The following is a 20,245-nucleotide window of genomic DNA, read 5'->3' on the forward strand; positions in this document are numbered from 1 at the left end:
GACCACCACCGTTATCATTGTTATCCAAAACACCCAAGAATCATTTGTGGAGCTTTTCCTTCATCCTTCATTTAAAATTAGATTGGCTCCATTTCAGATCCCGATTATGAAGGTTGCACATCAATTCCCCATAAGCGAAACGTTCACTCCCGCTCTAGTCAGAAGAAGTAGGTGAGGGAATTTTCTAGTGAATTTTTCCGCACCAACATATGGGTATCTGAATTCACACCCAATAAAACTCCAATTTTTATTCTCTTCCATCTTGATATAAACCTAGAAATTAAAATCCAAATTGACAGAAACTCATTTCTACGTTGAAAGGAACTTTTATAGAGTTGTTCTCCAATTTGAAGAGATAATGAGTTCAAACCAAGAGGAAGACAACTAGGTTGAAAATGAGTTAGCAATTCCTAAGTTGGATGAAAACTTGCATGTAGAGGAACTCAATTTGAATATGATATAAACCAAAATGCAGGTAAATGCAATCCCAAAATCAAAATCAAAATCAAAACAAAGATTGGAGAAAGTGCTCGACGCCGTAGTTGAGGTGAGTGTGGGATCTGAGGTTCAGATTTTCATTATTTTTTTTTCCTACGTGTTTTCATCTCATGAACTTAAATATTCTTCATCACCATTTCTGGGTGCACTTTTTCTGGGTTTGGCAGTTAGTTTCTGGAGGTAGAAGAAGGTATAAAACTTTTTTTTTTGAAATAGGTATAAAACTTATTTATTTTCAAAATATTTGTATGTAACTATGGTTAGTTCCTAAGATACATGTGGCAATTTCTTATGAGGTAGGTATTTGCCCATCCCAATTAAGGTGGGCAGCAAATTTGTATCCGCAGGTCAATCTTTTTTTTTCATTAATTTTTCACCTAATTAATTCTCTGGCTATTCATATTCTCTCAGAGCCCTAATTTTCTGAATTCAATTTGGGAACAATGCAGATTCCTATACATGATTTAGAACCAAACCCTAACACATTCAAACCCTAGGTAGTGCTCTTCTGAAATTCTTCGCCTTCTAAATAAAGGCTTCATTTCTCATTGCCCTTAATAATACAGAGGTCAGTTTCAGTTTTGCTCATAATTATAGTCTTCTTGTAAGATTATGGGTTTCTGAGAAATGAGTCATGGTCTTTGTGCCCTTTCACGATATGGCTATGTTTTAGATTTCATGTTTTCTTGGTTGGTTAAGTGTCACAGAGAGCATTTTGATTTTGATCTTGGAGGGTGTTTGGTTTTGTTACTATTTGATTCTTGTACAAATGTGGTGGTTCTGTGGTTCAGATAGATCTGAATGCGGTATCTAAGTGCATATGATTTGATTGGTTTGTTACATTCTGTGGAAAAATGAGGGTTGTTGAGAATATTAAGAGGGAAAAGGATCTTGGGCTTCTTTTATTTGGCAAGCTGAGAATATATAGAGAACAGTGAGGAAAAAAATTTTGAATGTATCAGTTAATCCTACTATTTTTGGAGTCTTTTTTCTTTTCGGAATGTCTTATGTGTTTGATTTTCACTGCATGACTCTGTTTGATTAGTAATTAGTTAGTTCAACTGTATTTCATATATATGTTCAAAAGATCAGGATTGTTTTTCTGTACTGATGTGAATTTGGTTTGTTATATACAGATTGCCTGATATTTTCATTCTGAAGTGGAATAAAGTGTCTCTTGTGAGGTTGTCCAGTTGTAAAAGGCTGAAAAAAAATCAAAAATGTCAAAGTCGTACATAAATCTTTTAGATTTGGCATCAGGGAACTTCCCTACAATGGAGGGGAGAAGGAAAAGGATGCCAAGGGTGAACACAGCTCCGGGAAATTTGTCAGATCTTGAGGATGATCAAGCACGCAGTGTGTCATCTGATCAACCATCCTCGATATCTTCAGATCGGGTGATTATTGTTGCAAACCAGCTTCCTTTGAAAGCAAAGCGAAGAGGGGATAATACCGGGTGGAATTTCAGTTGGAATGAGGATTCTTTGCTTTTGCAACTTAAGGATGGTCTGCCAGATGACATGGAGGTTCTTTATGTAGGGTCATTGAGGGTTCATGTTGATCCTATTGACCAGGAGGATGTATCACATGTCTTACTTGATGAATTCAAGTGTGTTCCAACTTTTCTCCCGCCTGATATTCTGACTAAATTCTATGATGGTTTCTGCAAGAAACATTTGTGGCCATTGTTTCATTACATGATGCCCTTTTCAGCTGAGCAAGGAGGTCGATTTGATCGGTCTTTGTGGGAAGCATATATTTCAGCTAATAAGTTGTTTTTTCAAAAAGTGGTTGAGCTTATAAACCCAGATGAAGATTATATCTGGATTCATGATTACCATTTGATGGTGCTGCCAACCTTCTTGAGGAGGCGTTTTAGTCGGGTTAGGATGGGATTTTTCCTTCACAGCCCATTTCCTTCATCTGAGATCTATAGAACTCTTCCTGTAAGAGAAGAAATACTTAAAGCTTTACTCAATTCAGATATTATTGGTTTCCACACCTTTGACTATGCTCGTCATTTCCTTACTTGTTGTAGCCGGATGTTGGGCTTGATATATCAGTCAAGGAGAGGCTACTTAGGATTGGAATATTATGGAAGGACTATTAGGATCAAGATTATGCCAGTTGGAGTTCATATGGGTTGGATAGAGTCGGTGATGCAAATTGCAGATGAAGATTGTACTATGAGAGAGCTTGCACAAAAATTCAGAGGGAAAACAATGTTTCTTGGTGTAGATGATATGGACATTTTCAAAGGTATTAATTTGAAACTTTTAGCAATGGAGCAGATGCTCAAGCAACATCCTAACTGGCAGGGAAAGGCTGTGCTAGTCCAGATTGTAAACCCTGCTAGAGGTAAAGTGATAGATTTAGAGGAAATACGAGAAGAAATACAAGAAAACTGCCGGAAGATAAATGAAGAATTTGGGAAACCGGGCTATGAACCTATAATCATTATTGACAGGCCAGTTTCTATTAGTGAGAGAGTTTCCTATTACAACATTGCTGAGTGTGTTGTTGTGACAGCCGTTAGAGATGGGATGAACCTTACTCCCTACGAATATGTTGTCTGTAGACAAGGAATATCTGGTTCCAAATCATGCTCAAACTTTGATGGCCCAAAGGAGAGCATGTTAGTGGTGTCAGAGTTTATTGGATGCTCTCCATCTCTTAGTGGGGCAATCCGTGTTAACCCATGGAATGTTGAAGCAACTGCAGAGGCAATGAATGTTGCTATATCAATGGAAGATTCAGAGAAACAATTACGGCACGAGAAGCATTACCGGTATATTAGTACGCACGATGTGGCTTATTGGTCCCGCAGTTTCTTGCAAGACATGCAGAGAACTTGTGCAGACCATTTTAAGAGAAGATGTTGGGGAATTGGTTTTGGCTTTGGATTCAGAGTTGTGGCACTTGATCCTAATTTCAAAAAGCTTTCAATTGATGCTATTGTAACGGCTTACAAAGGAGCAAACACTAGAACCATTATGTTGGATTATGACGGTACTGTAATGCCCCAGCACTCAATTGACAAGTCCCCTAGTCAGAAGGTAATCTCAATTATGAACACGCTCTGTGCCGACCAAAAAAATACAGTTTTCATCGTCACTGGTAGAGGGAGAGAGAGCTTAAGCAAGTGGTTTTCTCCATGCCAGAGGCTTGGAATTGCAGCAGAACATGGATACTTCTTGAGGTTTTCATCTCTCTCTCTCTCTCTCTCTCTCTCTCTCTCTCTCTCTCTCTCTCTCTCTCACACACACACACACACACAGACACAGCCATCATACACACTTATGTAGATACTTATTAATTTGGGCACTACCTGTAATATTATATGTCATTTTTATTTTATAAAATAACAAAACTTGAACATGAATTTTCTGTTGAGAAAAAAAAAATTATGAATTGAAATTGATTAGCGTACTTCTATACATGGCATCAAAAGTTATGTTTAAAACTTTAGATCAGTCTGGCAAAAGGGAAAATTTCTTGGTCCTTTCTCAACAGGGCTATTTGTGGAGACTTCTCAAAATAACATGCGGCATGGTACAATTTCTAAGTTAGCTTGTGTTTTTGCCAATAATTCAAAAACAAGGATGAATGAGGTAGTAAGACTGCAATAGTGAAATTAATGTCTCTGGTTTGGAGATGGGGATTTTACTGTCAAGTGGTGCTAAATAAGTCTGCTAGTAGATTGTGCTTAAAACAACCTTTTGTTTTTATTAAATTGTAACACTAATTTATGCAACTTCTCAGATGGTCACAAAATGAGGAATGGGAAATCTGTCAGCAGAGTTTTGGGTTTGGCTGGATGAAAATTGCTGAACCAGTAATGAAATTGTATACTGAGGCTACTGATGGTTCTTCTATAGAAATTAAGGAAAGTGCTATGGTTTGGCAATATCGAGATGCAGACCCAGGGTTCGGGTCCTCCCAGGCAAAGGAGATGTTGGATCATCTAGAAAGTGTCTTGGCAAATGAACCTGTTGCTGTCAAGAAGGGTCAGTTTATTGTAGACGTCAAGCCTCAGGTACATTCATGAACCTCAACTTCTGCAATTCTATGAAACGGTTACATTTTGCCAAACTATCTCGAGGAGAAACTTAAGACAATTTTTTAACAAAAACTTTTTCTTAGGGTCTCTGCTTGTTATCCTTTGTTTTTGGTAATTCATGGTGTAATTTATTTCTTCCCACATGTAGTTTTTTACCCAGCTACATTCCACAAATTTTTTTTTTACATTTCTCCCTGTTACTGATTGGTCTATTGTTTCCATTCAATATATAAATATTTGAGTTTCCATAATTTGTCACGATTCTACTTGGTGTGTTTTATTTGATGTACCAAGTTAATGATTTGTATTTATATCTTTTGGGAGTGCAACAACTAGATAGTACTTACATTTTTTTTTTTTTTTCACTTTCGTTTGCTTATTTATGATTTTAGGGAGTCAGTAAAGGGCTTGTTGCAGAGAAGATTTTCACATCAATGGCTGAGAATGGAAAACATGCAGACTTTGTTCTTTGTATTGGTGATGACAGATCCGATGAGGACATGTTTGAGATATTTGGCCATGCGAAGTTGAAAGACATTCTTTCCCCCAATCCTGCAGTTTTTGCTTGCACAGTTGGACAAAAGCCAAGCAAGGCTACATATTACTTGGACGACACAACTGAAGTGATCACCATGCTTGAATCTCTTGCTGAAGCCTTTGATACTTTGCCACCCACTGACATAGGATATGAGAGCGATCCGTGAACGTTTCAGTCCATTGCTTTCGTTTTCTTTTCTCAATAAGAAACTACCTTCTTGAATAGATTAGGCAGAAGGCATCTTATATTTAGGGTATGGATCCTAGAGTTACAAGTGAGTAGATTTTCCTATATTGCTTCTCTCTATCTCTCTGTATATAGTTTCTTAACAGACAAGGCCAGAGTTGATATTCAAAAGAAAATGGAAGCATGGGTGGTAGGGTGGTGAATATCTCAGGGGATCATCTATCCGGTCGTAAGATCATCGTATTCATCATCTAGAATTAAAATCCAATTTTGTTTCTTCTGCTTTTTTTTTTCCAGATGTTGACTATTATATCTTACCTTGATAAGAGTTAACTGGTGCCAAGACAAAATATATAATATATATATTGTTTTAGGGAATCGATATTTGAGAGAGAATTTGCTGTGTTTTCATTGATAATAGGACCTCTTTATATAGAGGATTACAAGCATAGAGATAGAGTTGTACATGGAAACATAATCGTACATTGATTGGATATCTACTAAGATTCTCCGAGATTATCTCTAATACAAACCCTATTACAACTAGAGCAAGTAGCCTAGAGTTTGGGTCAGACACAAAATCTGAATTTACTTGAACACTCCCCCTTGTGTCGCCCAAACATGGTGCTCATCTTGTTGTCTCATAAACACCTTGCCGAGTAATAAAAACTCTGTGGAACAAAAATAACCTCGGTCGAAGCGGAAAAAGAGCACAATACACCCTTCACATTTCGAGATCAACATGTAGACATCTCCCCCTAATGCCTGCGACTCCCCTTGATGACTACGATCATGGGAGTTCAGATAACTTTCGCAAACCAATGCTTGCAACATGTTTCTCGAACGTGGATTTGGACAGTGACATAGTAAACAAGTCTGCCATGCCACATTGTCCTCAGATCAAACCTGGTTTACTCTAATCTTGAGGAGCTTATGTTGTTGCTGATTATAGAAAAACTTAGGCGATATGTGCTTGGTATTGTCGCCCTTGATGTAGCCTTGCTTCATTTGTTCAATGCAAGCAGCATTATCCTCATAAATGCTGGTAGGATCATCTGTAGTAGACTTCAGACCACAATTGCTTCGAACATGCGTAACTATGGATCTAAGCCATATACATTCACGAACTGCTTCATGAATAGCAATAATCTCTACATGGTTCGAAGAAGTAGTGACTATGGTCTGTTTTGTAGACCTCCAAGATATCGCGGTCTTACCCATGGTGAACACATAACCAGTTTGGGAACGACATTTTTATGGGTCAGAGAGGTACCCAACATCAGCAAAACCTTCCAAAACACTTGTGTCATTTTGGGATCGGGAGAGGGAATGCAGACCACTGTTGGTGGCGTTCTTGACATATAATGGGTCTGAATCCATCGTCTCTCTGTAGGGATAGAGCAAGCCCATATCAATCGTACCACTTAGGTATCAAAAGATATCTTTAACACCAGTTCAATGGCATCGTGTTGGCGCAGAGCTATATCTGGCTAACAAGTTCACGGCGAAAGAGATGTCTGGTCTTGTGCATTGAGCTAAGTACAATAATGCGCCTATTGCACTTAGGTAGGGCACTTCTGCCTCTAGCACATCTTCGTCGTCATCTTTTGGACGGAATGGATCCTTCTTTGGATCAAGACTACGGACGACCATTGGGGTGCCTGAAGGCTTAACTTTATCAGTATTTAAACGCCTAAGCATCTTTTGGGTATAAGTTGATTGATGAATCAGGATACCATCTTCACGGTGCTCAAGTTCCAAACCGAGGCAAAACTATGTTCTCCCAAGATCTTTCATCTCAAACTCGGATTTCAAGTGTTCAGCAGTTTCCCTTAACTCTTTAAGGATGCCAATTATGTTCATGTCATCAACATAAACCACTACTATTGCAAATCTGAAACTTGTTCTTTTTATGAACACACATGGCACAGTTCATTGTTAACATATCCCTTCCCAATCAAGTAGTCACTTAGACGGTTATACCACATCCGTCCGGATTGCTTCAATCCATATAGTGAGCGTTTTAATCTTATTGCAAGTGCGCTCTGTGGTTTAGAGCCACTTGACTTGGGTAACTGAAGTCCATCCTGAACTTTCATATAAGTCTCTGTATCTAGATCTCCATGTAGATACGCAGTAACCACATCCATAAGCTGCATGTTCAGTTTTTCGGAAACTACCAAACTGACAAGGTAGCGGAACGTAATAACGTCCATTACGAAAGAATATGTCTCCTAGTAGTCGATTCCATGGTGTTGTGAGAAGCCTTGCTCCACAAGGCGAGATTTGTACCGTACAATCTTGTTTCTCTCATTAAACTTTCTAACGAATACCCATTTATGACCAACTGATTTTCAACGGAGCTTGCTTCGATGTCATCGGTCTCAATAATCTCACACGATACAGAATAGGCGAATACATCATCTATGATGATGTAGTTTCGCTCCCACGTCTCATGTACACTAGTGTAATTTACAGAGATCTCTACATTCTCAGGGATAGGTTCTGACATTGAGGCGTCCCCCAAAGATGTCTCTTGGACATTACCATAATCCGGAACATTCTCATGTGACAGATTTTGAGTATCGATGATCAAAGGTTTTGTTTGTGCCTCATGGCGTCATGCTTATGGTTGGCGCCAATGATGGCGTCATCACATGGGACTTGGGCGGCCCTATGGCGCCCCAAGACGGCTGCAGCGCCAGATGCTGCAATTGTTGTGGTCTTGCTAAGTCCAGGAATCAATTTTCGATTCTTGCTTCTTCTCACTCTGAAGAATGGATGTCTGTGTGAAGTCTTTAGTATACGGAGCTGATATATCACGACCAGGGTGCCCTAGTCGGTCATGCCAAAGCCAATATGTGTCAGAATCCAAGAGATCTTCTCTTATTACATTGTTGGATTCAATAGGTCGAATTGTAGTGACATAAAGTCCACTAGATTGACACATAAGCTTCTCTAAGATGCGCTTTCGTCCGCAATCATTAGAGGTAATGCAAAGAAATCTTTTTCGTTCTCAGTATGCGTTTCCATATGGAATCTGTTGGCTCTGATATCTTTAAAGCTCAATAAGGTTTGATCTGCTTTAGAAGCATAGAGAGCTTCTGTGACATTAATCAATGGGCCATTTGGCAAAAGGAATTGGGCCATTCCATATCCTTGAACTAAACCTGATGGCCCAGCAATCGTAGTCACAGAGGAATATGTAGGCAACATCTCTAAGAATAATTGCCTAGGGCAGAGAATGGTGTGCGTAGTCGCACTATCCGCAAGACATTATAGTTCTCCAGAATCCATTCCGGAACTCAACTTTTATTAATAAGCCAAACGAAATTACATCATTGTCTCTTGAGCCAAAGAAAATCTAATCCAATAAACTAGCTAATGCAAAACAATGGCATTCGTCTAACTTCTTTGGGTAACTCCAAAGCAAATGTGACTAGGTGAGTAGAAAGATATCGGTGGAGCTAGGCTCGCTTAAGTACCACTAATCTCAAAACCTTCATATACATCACACTTACTTTGGATGAGCCTAATTTGAAGAAAGACTAAACCATTGGCATTTACTACAAAAATATGGCAATTGCCTATATCTCTTGGAAAATAAAAAGACTTGATCAAAATCGCCAGTCTCTTGGCCCTAGAAGTCTTCTACCCTAAGAGCGAGATCGTCATCTTGATCTTCTTGCTCCATGCAATGTGCTTCTCTTGCTTCACGATACGCCTTGTACGCGTCTGCAACATTCTGGGATACTCTACATGCTTTGGCTCAATGTCTGAACGCTCCACACCGAAGACAAGCATCATTATGGTCAGGCTCCCTTGATCGAGGTGCTTTAGGTGCGCGTTGGGGAAGACTATTTTTCTTGGTGGCGCCACCACCATAGCTGGAGGCTCTGCCTCTCTCTCTTTACACGTTGACCTCCACGGTTCTGTGCACGCCTATCTTGGCGGTTACCTTCCTCTTTAGGGCGAGAATATGGACCAGAATGTCCAGAATCATCCCTAGCTTTTCGCTCCTTGCATCCTCCCTTGGGGGCGCGACTATAGTTAGACTCCGGAATAGACTTGGTTCCCACGGATCTAGAATTATAGTTCTTCACAGGGATATTTTCATGCTTCTCAGCTACGTTCATGGCACCAATAAACTCATGAAACCTTGTGATGCGTCCTGCATTTACATCAATCCGATAATTCTTTGCAATCATCAGTGCAGAGACGGGGAAGATAGAGAGAGTCGATCTTCTCGATCAATATCGTATTAGTGATGGTCTTGCCACAGAACTCCATCAAAGACTTGATATGAAGGGCTTCAGAATTGTAGTCAAGTACGGACTTGAAATCACAGAAGCGGAGGCTAGCTATGTCATCTCACTTCTAAATCTAGAAGCAGGGAGTCACGAACGTTGCCAAACCGCTGCTCGAGTTCTACTCATAGCTTTCTAGGGTCCTCTTCATTGAGGTACTCATTCTGAAGCGCGTCATTCATGTGTCTTGTCATGAGAATTATGGCTTTAGCTTCATTTGCCTCTCTAGTAGCTCTATTCGCTTAAAAAGCAGTAACTTGTTAAGGAGTAAGCACGTTCTGACTTAGCTCTTAGATCGTATCTAGGATCCCATCAGCCTTAAGATGCTAGCGCACATCACGGACCCACTTGTGGTATCCTGCGCCTGTTGTCTCCAGTGGAACAAAGTTCAACTTGTTCAGGTTACTCATCCTGAAAAACAACAAAAGATTAAGGTTAGTTTCGGAGCGAAAAATGCTACCACGAAAACAATAAAATTTCTGAGCGTAGTCGCTTCTAAGAAATTAGGGATTTCTAAGCGTAGTCGCTTCTAAGAAATCTGATTCCAAGAGGTATTGGATTAGATCGAACCAATGATGTGTTTGTGGTCGATCAAAACTTCTCAACAAACTCTAAGTTTGGAGGACTCTACAAGCTCCAAGCTTGAAGTGAGCACTAACCCCCACAGTTCGGCTTTTGGTCTCTCCTATGAAGAAGAAAGAGGGTAGAAGAATGGAGTTTGCAAGTCCCCGAGAAAAAGAAGAGAAATTGAATAAAAACTCAAAAACTGGAACTTTTAGTAAAAAAAAATACCTCGAAATAGGTCGCCAGAAAATTTGGCCCGAAAAAGCCACCGGAAAGTCGCTGGAGGTGGCAGGAAAATCACCGGAGGTGGCCTGTAGAGTCAGTGGGCCAGGTCGCGTCTATGGGCCGACGGGCTGCTTCCTTTTTTTTTTCTTTTCTTTTGCAGTGGGCCGCGTCTCCTTTGGGTCGGTCCATTTCGTTTTTTTTTTTTCTTTTCTGCTGATGTAGGTCGCGGGCCTCCTTCTCTCTTGGGCTGGGCAAGCTAGAAGAAAGGAATTAAGGCTGGAACAACGAACAGGCAATGGTTCAAGGGTGCAGCTGTTCTGGTGGCCGGCTCGGGAACTTTAAAGCCGACTCCAGGAAATATTTTTCCTATTCCTAGAATCTGGAGTAAAGTCGCCGACGATGACAAAATATGACGGTAGGAGGCGGACTGGAAGGGTTCGAACCGGGCAAGGGACCTTTTGCTTCTTCTGGGGGCCAATTTGGTATTTTTCTGGCAGGCTCTGGGTGTGGCGCCGCCGGTTCTGGACTCCTGGCATTGAGGGCTTCAATATATGTGGCGATGGTTACTAGGGTTTGAAGACTACGATTTTAGGGTTTCAGGGTTAGGGGTTCGTGTTGATAACGTGTTTTAGGGAATCGATATTTGAGAGAGAATTTGCTGTGTTTTCATTGATAATAGGGGTCTCTTTATATGGAGGATTACAAGCATAGAAATAGAGTTGTACATGGAAACATAATCGTATATTGATTGGATATCTACTAAGATTCTCCGAGATTATCTCTAATAAAAATTCTATTACAACTAGAGCAAGTAACCTAGAGTCTGGGCCAAGCACAAATATATATATATATATATATATATATATATATATATATATATATATATATATATATATATAAAAGTCAAACTTCTTATGTTTTGCAAGTGCTAAAAACAATTATAAGGTTACTGTGTAAACAATTGCGTGCACACTAATAATTATCAAGACAGGTCTTAAAATTTGAATGAGGCTCTATTAATCATGACCTCGAATGAAAGAACTAAAAAAAAATTAGGTGAAAAAGTAATAAAAAAAACCACACACTAAACATTCTTCTTAATTGTCCATGCGGTCTTGCCTACTGGACTAACGAAGCATTTTGGTATAAGTAGTTTCTAAGAGATCGATATTCAAACAATGGTATATAATCGGAAGCCTCCAAAGATCGGAGGCCTAGATGCATGTATTTATCTAGAATGGGGCCAACAGATGTATCAAGCCAGATGTGCATTATGGCAAATATCCCACTGGAAGGACCTAAGATAATCAAGTCTATGTAAAGTGGTACAGCAAAGACCATAGAAAGCCGCATTCTGCATTTGTTAGTTCAATTAGTATACCTATCATTTTCTCTTTTCACTCTCAATTCTGTTTCAAACTTACTACATCAGGAACATTTTGGCTAAGCTCTAGTTGACTTTCTCCTACTGCGTTTAGCTTCCATTACCCTTGACAAGGTTGAAAGAGAGCTGAGACCAGTCATAGGTGTTGACAAAGAAGCTGCAAACATCACCCGCAATCTTTAAGTTGTTAAAACTGTGCTTGAGGATGCTGAGAGCAGACAACTAAGGGAGGACAGTGTGAGGCTTTGGCTGAATAATCTGACACAACTTTGCTACGAGATGGAAGATGTGTTGGATGAGTGGAGCACTGAAGTTCAAAAGAGACGAATGGAGGAACAAGGAAATGGAGGTGAAGACGGCATTGTTACCAAGAAGTAGGTATGTTTCTCCATTCCTTTCTCTTGCTTCTCTTTGGTAAGTCAATCGAGTACTTCATCGCCGCATGGATATTGATGTCAGGATAAAAGAACTAAATGAAGAGTTCATTTTGATTGCCAGTCAGAGAAAAAATTATAGCTTTCAAACCTGAAAAGAGACTTATAGAACAACTTGAACTAAAACTTTCTTCCCCTGTTGATATAGTATTTGGTCGAGAAAACGAAAAGAATATTTTACCAAGTTGTTGACTACAAATAGTCAAGAACTGGAAAGACAACACTTTCCCAACTAGTCTATAATGATGAAAAGGTCAAGGCTTATTTTGACAAGAGTATGGGTCTCTGTCTCAGACCCTCTTAACGAGATCAAAGTTTACAAAGCCATCATTGAAGTTCTGGTAGTACTAGTACCCCAAATTCAAATGAGTTTCAAATTCTTCTGCAATGCATACATCAATTGATTGAGGGAAAGAAATTTCTCATTGTTTTAGATGATCTATGGAATCCAAATCTTAGTGGGTGGAAACAATTAAACAGATCTTTATTTAACGGGGCTATAGGCAGTAGAATATTGGTGACACCACAAAATGAGGGGGTTGCTATCATGATTGGAGCATTCAGTCCCATGATCCTATTGAAGGAGTCAAGTTAAGAAAATTGTTGGTCATTGTCCTATCACATTGCATTCACTGATAGGGGAAGAAACGAATCTAGAATGTTTGAAGCTATCGCTAATGATATTGTCAAAATGTGCAAAGGTTTGCCACTTGCTGTAAAGACTTTAGGTAGCCCAATTAATGCACCATAAGAAAACATTGAGAGAAGGGCAAGGTGTTTTGAATAGTAAGATTTGGGAGTCAAGAGTTTGAGCAACATGCTTTTCAACCCTTATTACCAAGTTACTATGATTTGAGCTCGTTAATAAGACATTGTCTTTTATATTGTGATATCTTCCCAAAAGATTATGTGATTGACAAAGATGGATTAATAAAGTTGTAGCTGTCATAAGATTATCCGGATGTTAAGGGAAGCAACAAAGAAAATGAAATAATAGGTCAAACATATTTTGATGAATTAGTAATGCGGTCTTTCTTCCAAGATTTTATGAGTGATAAGGACGACAATACATAAAGTTGCAAAATGCATGATGTTGCACATGATTTCTTGCAGTTTCTGTGCAAAAATGTATGTTTCTATATGGAGTTTAACACTGCTAATGAGAGAATTGAGGTACCGAGTGATAAGTTTCATCATTTGACCTTGAAGTATGCACCTGAGGGTTCATTTTCTGTTTCTCTTGCTAATATAGAAATTTGCGTACCCTCACAACTTTCGAATCCAAAATTACTAAAATTGGCCCTGAGTTAATTATACAGATGAGAAGCATTAAGACATTAAATTTAAGTAATAATTACATCAGAGAACTTGCAAAGGAGATTGGTGGATTGATGCACTTAAGGTATCTTGATTTATCACATAATTGTCTTTTTAGAGGAGATACCTGACACCCTGTGTGATTTGTTCAATTTGCAACCTTGCGAGTTGCTGGGTGTCATATTTGTTCAAATTGCAGACCTTGCGAGTTGTTGGGTGTCAGACTCAAGGTCGAGGTTGTTGCGCTGAGGGATAAAGCAAAAGAACCAATGGTGAAAAAATAAAGATGGGCATGGTGTTGTGAATGGAGGGTGTGGATTTTCAAACTTCAAGGTTAAGTGGTAGAAAGCATGACACTGATGTGGTGAAGGTGGTTCGACAAAGAGGTTCAAGGCGGTGGATGCAGTAGTCCCAGTTAACGAGGAAACAAGATAAACCACCATGGTGCTTTTGGAAACATGCAAAAATTCCTTAAGAGATTGGGTTAAATTTCTATGCCAAAAGCTCCCTCAAGTTCCTAGCTAACCAAGGGAAGTACTAATTCATCATACATTTGATAATGGGTTCCGACGAGTATGATTAACCATTGTTATTGCATTTTCATACATTTTGAATCAGTGTGTAATCAATAAAATTAACTTATTGTCAAATATAAGGTTATTATATGTGCCCATCTGTGACGTACTGAGTTCAGTATGATTGCAAATCGCCCCCCATAACTCCTGGTTCAGTAAGATGGATTTCAAGGCTCATGGTTTGCAGCCACTGTTGTCCAGGTGCTGGGAAAGGTCAAATTTCTTGTTCAGTATAAGTGCTTAAAAACAGATGATGGTAAAGAGTTCTTGACATAAGAGATTGAAGCAGAGCACATAAGACATTGTCTGTCTGCAGTTGTTATGGTTGATTGTGCTATAACAATCAACCATAACAACTGCAAGCGGATAAGGCCTTATGTGCTATGCATCAATCTCTTCTGTCAAGAACTCTTTACCATCATCTGTTTTTAAGCACTTATACTGAACAACAAATTTGACCTTCCCCAATACCTGGACAACAATGGCTGCAAACCATGAGCCTTGAAATCCATCTTCATCACTGGAAACCTCAACTTCTGTCCCTTCTCCAATTTCATCCTTCATCTGTGCCTTTCCGTCCTTGGTATTTGACACATCCTGCATTTGAAATTTTGAAGAGTTGCATTTATGGTAAAAACAAGAGAGGAAATTCACAAAATATGAGATAAAAGTAAAATTGAAGAAGTAAATACTCATCATCAAGAATGTGCATGCTTTACTCTTAAACAAAACATCAAAAACTAACTTCCTCATTACACCTTATTTAAACAGAAGTTGAGAAGTTATGATATAGACAGAAGGTAATGAAACAAAGCAAGTAGAAGCTGTTGGTTAAGAAAGAACACTAGTTTTCTTGGTATGTAAAGTTCCGATCTATATAGCGGCAAGAAAAGGATCTGTTAGTTACAATGTTCACACATGGGTTCAGCCACCAATAATCACAGTCTGCCGTCTATTTATTTACATGAGAGAAAAAAAAATGAATCCTTTTAAACAAGTGGTCCTGGAGTTTTGAAAGAAATGAAGACAAACATTGTAGAAGATACCTCTTGACCAAGAAATGGTTAGGAGGGGGATTGATAACATATTATTTCAACACTCAAAGGCACCAAAAAGTTAAAAAGACTTACCACCCTCGAAAGCATACATTTGACAGCCTTTGGACCATACACAAGCGGCCATGAAGGTTCCGAAATCTCGGCATAGGAGGAATCGTTATCAGGTAATGATAAGCAATCCCTACTTGCTCTAGCAATACTACAATCTGACTCTGCATTAGGCTGATTATAGCAAAAAATTAGCTGCCATAAACAATAATTCTCCCCAAAAGTCTTGCAATACTCCTGAAAACCTGCCCCCGATTTGTCAGTGTACTTGGGCCCCAAGTCAAGCGGACTAATGTATACCGGCAGTGAATTCACTGGTTTGTATTCCTGAAAGTAAAATGAAGTAAGATTTTGACTCAAAACAGTAGAGCACAATTGAGTTGGAAAACTTAAGAGAGATTCTCATTAGAAAACCTCACCCGTATTCTAATGTAGTTCCTTCTGCATGCATAAATATTGATCAAGTCAGCAGCAGCGTTAAGCTTAGACGTGCATGTACTTGGAAGATTCCTGACCTCATCTCTCAACCTTCCAAAGAAATAAAACCCATGAGTCAGCACCACTTACAAGGTAAAGATTCAAGACATTGCATGAGAAAAGCATACACTTACCATAGTAACAAACCCTCAAGTTCTTTCCAAATGTCATCTGAACCCGACGGATCATGAGTAGGCATTTGAGATTTGAAATCATTTAGCAATTGTTCCTCCACATTAGGAGCAATGCTCTGAAGGACTTCCTCAACAAATGATCCTTCTCCCTCCCATAGAAAGCCAACAGCCGCTTCTGGACTTAACCTCTCCAGTGGAGGTGGAGCATTCTTTGGGTTGCCAAATACAGAGCACATAACATACTTCACCTGTAGATTTCACCAACCAGAAAGTCATGAACACATAATACTATAGATAACCATAAAATAAACTAAATAATAAAAAAGGTTATATACATTAAGCTTCATTAACTATCTCCCCGACACAAACAGTATAGAAAGTCCTAACCAAAATCCTCTAGCATCAAGTTAAAAATCACCATATCAAATTCATGCAATGTTTTCTTTTTGATAAGTGTATAGCAAGCCCACCCAATAAATCTTTCTATTATATACTTAACAAAATAGGCAAAAAATGATGGCACGCCAATTACCTTGTCAAGAGTAACAGCCAAACTCTGAACCCTTTGTTTGAACACACCGTCAGCCTGTGTCAACCAATAAGCAATAATAACCCAATGTCACCCATAAAAGACATGTGAATGTGAGAGAGAGAGAGAGAGAGAGATTCACCTCCGCATCACTCTTCTCAACCTCACGACATGTATCTGAGCAATAATTGTTCTTTTCTTTTAAGTTGTGCTTTACCTCCCCTTCAAGCAAAACAATAGCAACAGCAAAATAAATGACGGTTGATTTCAAAATTAAAACTGAGCGAATTAGGCAGCAGGAGGGATACCAAACAAGCTGAATATGCAATCACTCAATCTGGCAACCCACCAAGCAAACAGTTGCCTAAACCAGCCCTTCACAGGTCAAGTGAATCCACCTCAGATACTGAATTTAACTCGCAAGCTTCCAGCATTAGACGATGACAATTCAGAATTTTATGACAATCCTTCAGCACCTGATGAATAGACAAGACGTGGATAAAAATTAGAATGAGAAATATAAAGGAGATAAGTGTATCACTAAATCTTCACACTGGTTGCACCAGCCATCTTTGGGCACCAATATAACGAGGTTAAAAGAAAAGCTTGGTTCCCCTAACAGGTGCAGGTTTGATTTTCTAATACCTCCAGGAATGATCCTTCGCCTATCAAATTCAGGTAACCTCCCCAGCAAACTTGACTGCCGCACAAACAATCTGATGCTTCATATTCTTCCTTACTCTGTCAAAAAATAGACTTCAATTGTCAGATACAGTCATGTAAATTGCAATCGAGTAACACATGAGACCCATCGGCAAAAGAGTCAGACCTCCTTAATAGAGTTGTAGTCCAATGTGATCTCTTCACCGTATTGAATTTTACGTACAGTGTAGATTCCAATCTGGTAACGACCATCTACAGCAGTAACTCTGCATTCACGAAAGTGTAAATGTTTATAGAACTAGTAGTCAAAGTTTGGCCAGACTAAATTCTAGGATTAGGATGCCATTGATTACTATAGGTACTTGTATATATATATAAGACATAAAGAACTGCTAATAACACATATCTTGATAGCATACATCAATCTAATTTGTATTTCAGGCGTTCTTAACCACAGTGCTATAATTTGTATTGAAACGGCAATCTAAAACTGCATATTCAAAAAATAAATATTCTAAAATGGATAGTTGTTCTTACACCAAAGTATAAAATAATCTAAACATCATAAAGTACAAAAGCTCTAAGTACGTACAAGCCAAAAGGTAACTGTAAAACATAAGTAGCAACAAAGAACTTTTAACTAGATGCAGCACCATATATCATGGGGCTGTAACAATTACAAGTCAAAATCACAACTTTGTACTGCTCTGTAAAATTCCCTATATGCATGGTGGGACGAGGACGGTACGATGACTAACAGAACAAATTTAATGGAACTTACTTTGCTTCACAATTAGGTCGGCACAAGTGACAAATTCTACTTGCATAGGTTGCTTTATGCATTGCATCGACAACAACTAAATCATACCCATCTGCATCACCCTGCCAAACAACAATCAATGATCAGGCACAAATCAGCAAAGCAAACAGTAACTACCTATGAACTTGGGCAACAATAAAGCACCTTGGGCCTTTCAAGATAAAAGTTGTAAAATTCTGGAGCTGGATCTTTACTATTTTTCTGCAGAGATCGAATCCCATCTTGCTTCTCATACCATTTCCAAACAGGATACACCTACAATTAACATTTTGAAGTATGGTAAGAAGGGATTCTCAGGATCAACAAAGAAGTTGCTTTACTCTAAAAGAATAAACACAATAAGCAGTTCACTACACGTTATAAGATAAATTTTCCCACTACAACATCAAGGATTGCAGTATGGGGGGTTCTTATTGGAATTGTCCACACCAAAAATTCACATCAGAAGAACTGAAAAGAAATCATTTCATCTAGAATATTAAGTACAACTATCATTAATTGATGAACACAATTAAAGTCAGATGCCCTCGTAAAAAGATCAGATCTTGCACATCGTACATAAAATAAGACAAGGAAAGAATCAGATAGAAACCTGGTTTGCCTAAAATGACTCATAATTGCAATTTCCCACCCACAAAACCAGACATACGTGATAGACTTTAGAAACCCTTTTCTTTTCTTTTTTAAAGTGACTGAGTTCAAACTTGAGGATAACAACTGGGAACAGATACACTAAAAGCAGTTCATTACAAAAGAAACAACATCCTCAAGGCATGCATGGGAGAAATCCAGGAAGTAAGAAATCAAAAAGCACAGGATAATGTACATTTACCTTTCTATAAGCAACATCACGGCCACTGTCTATATATGGCCTTCAAAATACCCTCTCACAGTTTGAACATCGATCACTATAGACCTCTATAGTAGTTTTCTGAATATCTTCGACAACAGGCCGCAAAGGATAGAAGATGGGAGCAGTTCCGATCCCAGTGAAGTGTCTCCCAGTGAAGGGTCACATCTGAGTTTGGCTTTGTTTTGTCATTTCCATCAGAAAAGGCAAAGTGAGGCTCCATGCTTCAATGTTTTGTCCTTGAAATTTGAATTAATGGAGTCAGGGACGCAACACCCATTCGGCCATTCCTCGTGTACTCATTGAGAACGTCTTCCTTCCATGCGGCCATGTGTCGAAATGTAGGTGGCCAGGTATGAAGCAGTTAAACCAATCTGAAATTGGAGTTGGGTACCATGTATTAATTATAGATTAATTAGAGGATGAAGATCAAGGAATAGATAGATTGATTATTGGGATGTTGAGATTATTGATAAGGATTTGATGATGAAAGAGAGGATGATGAATTTGATGAAAAAGAATTAATGAATCCTCGTTCTGTTTGTTTTGTTTTATTTACATTGCATATGAAGATTCAATATAAAGTTGTATATACAGGTCAACTTGTGGTCTAGTAGTTAAGACTTTAGTCGTTTTGTAAGAGCATTTCCACTGGTTGCTTCTTGACCAGCCTTCACCTAGATTTGGTGAGGTGGTGACCATGGAGAAGCAAAATGGAGCTTCCACCGGTTGGTTCTTAACCAGCCAAAGTATGAATTTTCTTGACTGGGTCGAAGAAAAAGGGCAAGCCCATGACTAAAAATTTGACCCAGCTTGGCGGGTTGCCACGTCGGCCCAGACTCCCCGTGGCTGACATCAACGAGCGACGTCAGGAGAGAGAAGCCCAAAAAGCCGGAGAAGTCGCCGGCAGCGAGGAACAGTAACGGAGACAGAAAGAACCCAGAAACACATTTGTCAAAACTCGATCGAATTGAAAAATAATTAAACAAACGTGTAGAGCATGACGAGGGGATGAATTTCCATACCACATGCAAGCAAATCGGTGACCGGAGTCGCCGGAAAACACCACAGAACCGCCGAGGCAGTCGTTGCTTCTCGCCGTCGATTCTCCGTTTCCGTTCAGTGCATGGATGATCCAAGGGCAAGGGGTTGCTGGCGATGGCGAGAAAAAGACGATGGTGTCCGCGCGCCGCCGTGGAGTGGCCGGAGGAGCGATTTCCTGTCGGGTTTCCTGCCGGGTCGCGCTGCGTCTCGGGTCAGAGAGCACCAAGCTCTCTCTCTCGAATTTTCCTGTTTCTTCCCACAACTCGCCACTTTAAATAGATGTGTCCCATTAATGAATGACGGCTAGGATCCGTCGGTGGGAAAAGGTGGATGGCTAGGATCACGCCACCTGTTTCTCTTTCTTAAATTAATTTCCCAAAATTCCAAAAGTTCGGACAACCTCGAAAAATAGCCCGGTGATCCGAATAATTCTCCGAAAATTTTCATGAACTCGTCGTAACGTGTACTTTATTATCCAACTCTTACATTGAGGATCTCACCTTGTGAAAATTTCTGAAAATATTCTCGAGCACT

At 39.3% G+C, this 20,245-nt stretch overlaps 2 protein-coding genes across 2 annotated transcripts; one reads left to right on the top strand and one right to left on the bottom strand.

The window, feature by feature from the left end:
- Nucleotides 1-893: 893 nt before the first annotated feature.
- LOC133724923 (probable alpha,alpha-trehalose-phosphate synthase [UDP-forming] 7) lies at nt 894-5,605 on the top strand. The gene is made up of 4 exons (XM_062151841.1): nt 894-1,066; nt 1,635-3,697; nt 4,261-4,534; nt 4,951-5,605. The coding sequence occupies exons 2-4, from the start codon at nt 1,719-1,721 to the stop codon at nt 5,260-5,262; spliced, it is 2,565 nt and encodes an 854-aa protein (XP_062007825.1). The 5' UTR covers nt 894-1,066; nt 1,635-1,718; the 3' UTR covers nt 5,263-5,605.
- An 8,482-nt stretch (nt 5,606-14,087) lies between these two features.
- On the bottom strand, nt 14,088-19,937 carry LOC133737563 (histone-lysine N-methyltransferase ATXR3-like). The gene is made up of 13 exons (XM_062165094.1): nt 19,693-19,937; nt 18,650-19,516; nt 17,962-18,072; nt 17,779-17,879; nt 17,164-17,263; nt 16,980-17,075; nt 16,643-16,810; nt 16,477-16,556; nt 16,338-16,391; nt 15,806-16,053; nt 15,614-15,722; nt 15,219-15,521; nt 14,088-14,685 (listed from the first exon to the last, which is right to left on the bottom strand). Exons 10-13 carry the CDS (start codon nt 16,039-16,041, stop codon nt 14,470-14,472), a joined length of 864 nt encoding a protein of 287 aa, XP_062021078.1. The 5' UTR covers nt 16,042-16,053; nt 16,338-16,391; nt 16,477-16,556; nt 16,643-16,810; nt 16,980-17,075; nt 17,164-17,263; nt 17,779-17,879; nt 17,962-18,072; nt 18,650-19,516; nt 19,693-19,937; the 3' UTR covers nt 14,088-14,469.
- Nucleotides 19,938-20,245: the final 308 nt, after the last annotated feature.

This window comes from Rosa rugosa, chromosome 1 (genome assembly GCF_958449725.1).
Source record: "Rosa rugosa chromosome 1, drRosRugo1.1, whole genome shotgun sequence".
NCBI classification, from domain to species: Eukaryota; Viridiplantae; Streptophyta; class Magnoliopsida; order Rosales; family Rosaceae; genus Rosa; species Rosa rugosa.

What these genes read in the sequence shown, in the direction of transcription:
- LOC133724923 (XM_062151841.1), top strand. Translation starts at nt 1,719, where the DNA reads ATGTCAAAGTCGTACATAAATCTTTTAGATTTGGCATCAGGGAACTTC. An exon ending in GAACATGGATACTTCTTGAG is followed by an intron (nt 3,698 to 4,260) that starts GTTTTCATCTCT and finishes GCAACTTCTCAG; the next exon opens with ATGGTCACAAAATGAGGAAT. An exon ending in TTGTAGACGTCAAGCCTCAG is followed by an intron (nt 4,535 to 4,950) that starts GTACATTCATGA and finishes TTATGATTTTAG; the next exon opens with GGAGTCAGTAAAGGGCTTGT.
- LOC133737563 (XM_062165094.1), bottom strand. Translation starts at nt 16,041, where the DNA reads ATGTGCTCTGTATTTGGCAACCCAAAGAATGCTCCACCTCCACTGGAG. An exon ending in GGAACTACATTAGAATACGG is followed by an intron (nt 15,522 to 15,613) that starts GTGAGGTTTTCT and finishes TTTTACTTTCAG; the next exon opens with GAATACAAACCAGTGAATTC. An exon ending in AATGTATGCTTTCGAGGGTG is followed by an intron (nt 14,686 to 15,218) that starts GTAAGTCTTTTT and finishes TTTCAAATGCAG; the next exon opens with GATGTGTCAAATACCAAGGA.